This window comes from Nanorana parkeri, unplaced genomic scaffold (assembly GCF_000935625.1).
Source record: "Nanorana parkeri isolate BGI_ZX_2015 unplaced genomic scaffold, ASM93562v1 scaffold1267, whole genome shotgun sequence".
Lineage (NCBI taxonomy): Eukaryota > Metazoa > Chordata > Amphibia > Anura > Dicroglossidae > Nanorana > Nanorana parkeri.
This window is the reverse complement of record NW_017307535.1, coordinates 501,210-504,459: the sequence shown is the minus strand read 5'-3', so window position 1 is coordinate 504,459 and position 3,250 is coordinate 501,210. Positions and strand designations below refer to the sequence as shown.

General features: G+C 49.0%; 1 protein-coding gene across 1 annotated transcript in view; it reads right to left on the bottom strand.

Moving 5' to 3' along the window:
- Positions 1–1,961: 1,961 nt before the first annotated feature.
- GARS (glycyl-tRNA synthetase) overlaps positions 1,962–3,250 on the bottom strand; it is a 41,336-nt gene continuing 40,047 nt past the window's right edge. The window contains exon 17 of the mRNA XM_018568965.1: positions 1,962–2,246. Within this exon, the coding sequence (XP_018424467.1) occupies positions 2,121–2,246 (126 nt within the window). The 3' untranslated portion in view covers positions 1,962–2,120. The remainder of the gene's footprint in view (positions 2,247–3,250) is intronic.

The window sequence follows — 3,250 nt, the reverse complement described above, 5'->3', positions numbered from 1 at the left end:
TCAGGGACGGCAACAGGGTGGGTGTCACCCATTGTGGCCACCATGCATGCGCGTTGATATACTTTACTGCCGGCGTTCATCACCAAGATGGCCGCTGGCAAAGAGGAGGGGATATTGACCCGGCGGGATCAGCTATGCTGCCGGGTCCCCTCCTCATGCCGCTGTCTGGTTCTCGGTAGAGCTGCAGCTAACGATTATTTTCAAAATCGATTAGTTAGCCGATTATTAAGTTCGATTAATCGGTTAAAAAATAAAATATTTTTTTTTTTAAATGGCTCCAGTGATGGGACTACTAGTTTGTATTGAGATTGCAGTCCATCACAGGAGCAAGCTCGGAGCGGTGGAAGTAAAAAAAGTTTTAAAATGTGAGGTGGGGAGGAGGTGCGGCGCGCAGCGTGTGTGGAGCCGTGAACAGGGCCAACCAATCGGAAGCCGATTAATCGATGATTGAAAAAGTTGACAACTTTTTCAATCATTGATTATAATCGATTATGTCGATTAGTTGTTGCAGCCCTAGTTCTCGGTCCATGACCGAGTGCCTGACTTTTAAGGAGGTGACACCAAAATGACTGTCAGCTATTTTGGTGTCACTAGGTGGCGAGGGAGCATGAAGCTGGCTTTCTGGCCAATCAGAAAGCCGGGGGGGGGCAGGTACTGACTCGCCGTCCGGCTTCCTGATTAGCCAGCTTCTCGGCCAATCGGGAAGCCAGGCAGCGAGTCATTACACGGCACCCGGCTTCTTGACTGGCCGGGAAGCCGGGTCCATGCTCACTCATCACCAGGAGACGAGGGAGCATGAAGCTGGCTTTAAACTTTGACTTTAAAATTCATCTGAAACCTTCAGAAACGGCGCTTCAACCCTTCCACTTCATAGTGACGGACAGCTGAGCCCATGCAACGTGGAACAGAGATAGCGGGGTGCTGCTCCTCGCAGGGAGGAGTTTTTCTCAATCTCCTGCATATGGATCTGTTCTTATTTGCCCTTCAAGTTCCAAGCAGCTGTGGTCTCACACACACACACACACACACACACACGGTAGCCAGTGACACAGCTACAGATCCAGGGGACCCAGTGCAATGTCTGGATTTGACCCGACAACCCTACTACCACCACCACCAAACCCAACTAGTACTCTTTATTGTCGGCAACACAGTGGCTGTGGGTATCACAGGGGTTTAGTAGTTAGCGTTTCTGCCTTGCAGCACTGGGGTCTGTGCTTTAAATTAGGGATGCACAAATACCGATACGAATATCGGTGCCGATACCGAGTATTCGTACTTGCCAAATACTTCCAATGCTTATCCCCTACTCTATAGACACACACAGCTAGGTGCGGGCACGGCTATGAGCGTGCACACACGGGTGACTCCAAAGCAGCCGGCTAGCGGTTCGGATAACAAACGAGAATGAGGGAATAAAATTTAAAGACTAAAAAACCTGATTTACATGGGGGAAACCATACAAACCATAACAGGACATGTAAACAGGCTGGGCTCAGAGGAAGTGGGCAGAATGATAGGACTGCCATTCCGCCATTATATAACCAAACTTTATGATGCGGCTGTATCCGCAAAAGTTAAGAAACAAAAAGGTCTTTCTCTGAATGTTCAAATCACTGCCTGCATGATGTGACCCTTCTCATGGGCTGTCCAGCAGTGGGGGTCCTCTCGGGATCCAAAACAGGAGTAAAGGTACCTCGAAGGGAATTGTCAGGGACTGGGTGGTGAAGGCGCATCTGCAGGAATAGATTAGCAGGCCCCCGCACCGGGAAACGGCACCTGTGAAGGGCCCGGACGGCGAGGAAGGTGAGGAAAAACACAACAACATCGAAGATGGGTTAGAGCGTATGGGAGGGGTTAATATTTTTGTCCAGAGTTGGGCTTTTACCAGTCACATGACCTGAGGGAAACCTGGGGCGTATTATTACACTGGTTAATACAATTAAGGACAAAAGACAAAGTATCATCATGAAGAGTTTAATGGCAGAGTTTGGATTTGGAAGTCATAATTAAGCGGTATCCCTGTAAGCACTGTACAATGCTCGTTTCCCTTACATGTCACGTGGATAAAACAATGAATATTAACATTGGCGGTAAAAAGAAGCTCCAATCCGCAGCGTCTACTCTTCCGTCGTGTCCTTCTTGCCAGTCTCCTGTCCCTCGAACACCGGATATTTCTTTTCCACTTCCACCCATGTCAGACAACCGTTCGCTAAATCTCGGATGATCCCGGGGAGCTCAGAGATCTGCATAAGAAAAGACATCGATGTAAGACTACAACGAAGAGCTTGCGTGCCGTGATGCTAATAAAGGGTTGGATTTAATTTTTCTCGAAGTGACAGTCCAGGTTATTCATAGTAGAAGAAATATCCCGGGGCTGCCACTACTGGCCTCCTGATGATGCCGAGTGCTCGGCTGTCTCTATTCCAGGTCACTGCCCTGAAAAAGCATGCAGCATGGGAAGTCATCAATCCTGACATGCATGCTTGTTATAGGTCAGTTACTTAAAGTACTGAAGACAAAGGATCAGCATTTGGGCTCATGCACATGGCAATAAAAGGCTGTACAGCATACTGTACGGCTGTATTTTCTCTGCCAGGAGTTGCAAGTAAAGTGTACAGCCGCTGCCAGCCAGCCTGTTCAAATCAATAGACAGAGTATACTGGTCCCTGGATAACCAGAGGCTGAAAGGATGGCATAGAGGACAGAGGAGGCACAGAGGCTTAGGCTGGGTTCACACCTAGGCGTATTACGCATGCACGTCTGTCGCGCGACTGTCACGCGGTTTTTTTTACCGCGATTCGCGGTAAAAAAATCGCGCGACCGTCGCACGATTCCGAAGGCTACTTGGCTGTATCCCAATGGAAAACGCCCTCCAAAACGGCCCAAAGAAGTACATGTACTTGTTTGGGCGTCAGCCGTTCTGTAGGGCGTTCAGACGGGCGGAAATACGGAAAGGTGTGAACCATACCCATTGAAAACAATGGGATTTTCATGGTTGTACGTTTTGTAGAGCGTTCATAGAGCGTTGAACGCCCGACAAAACGGAAAGGTGTGAACGGGGCCTTAGATAAGTACTGTAAAAAAGGGGGGGGCTTGGCAGAAGAGTGTCAGCACATCGTTCTAACTCCAAAACATGTGATGCTTTGCAATTTAAAGTCATGCTTTTATAAAGGTGCTGAGCCCCGAGCGCCTAGTGAGGCCCTGAGAATCCTGGGTCATCCAATGACCCCCCCCCCCCCCAGACTGG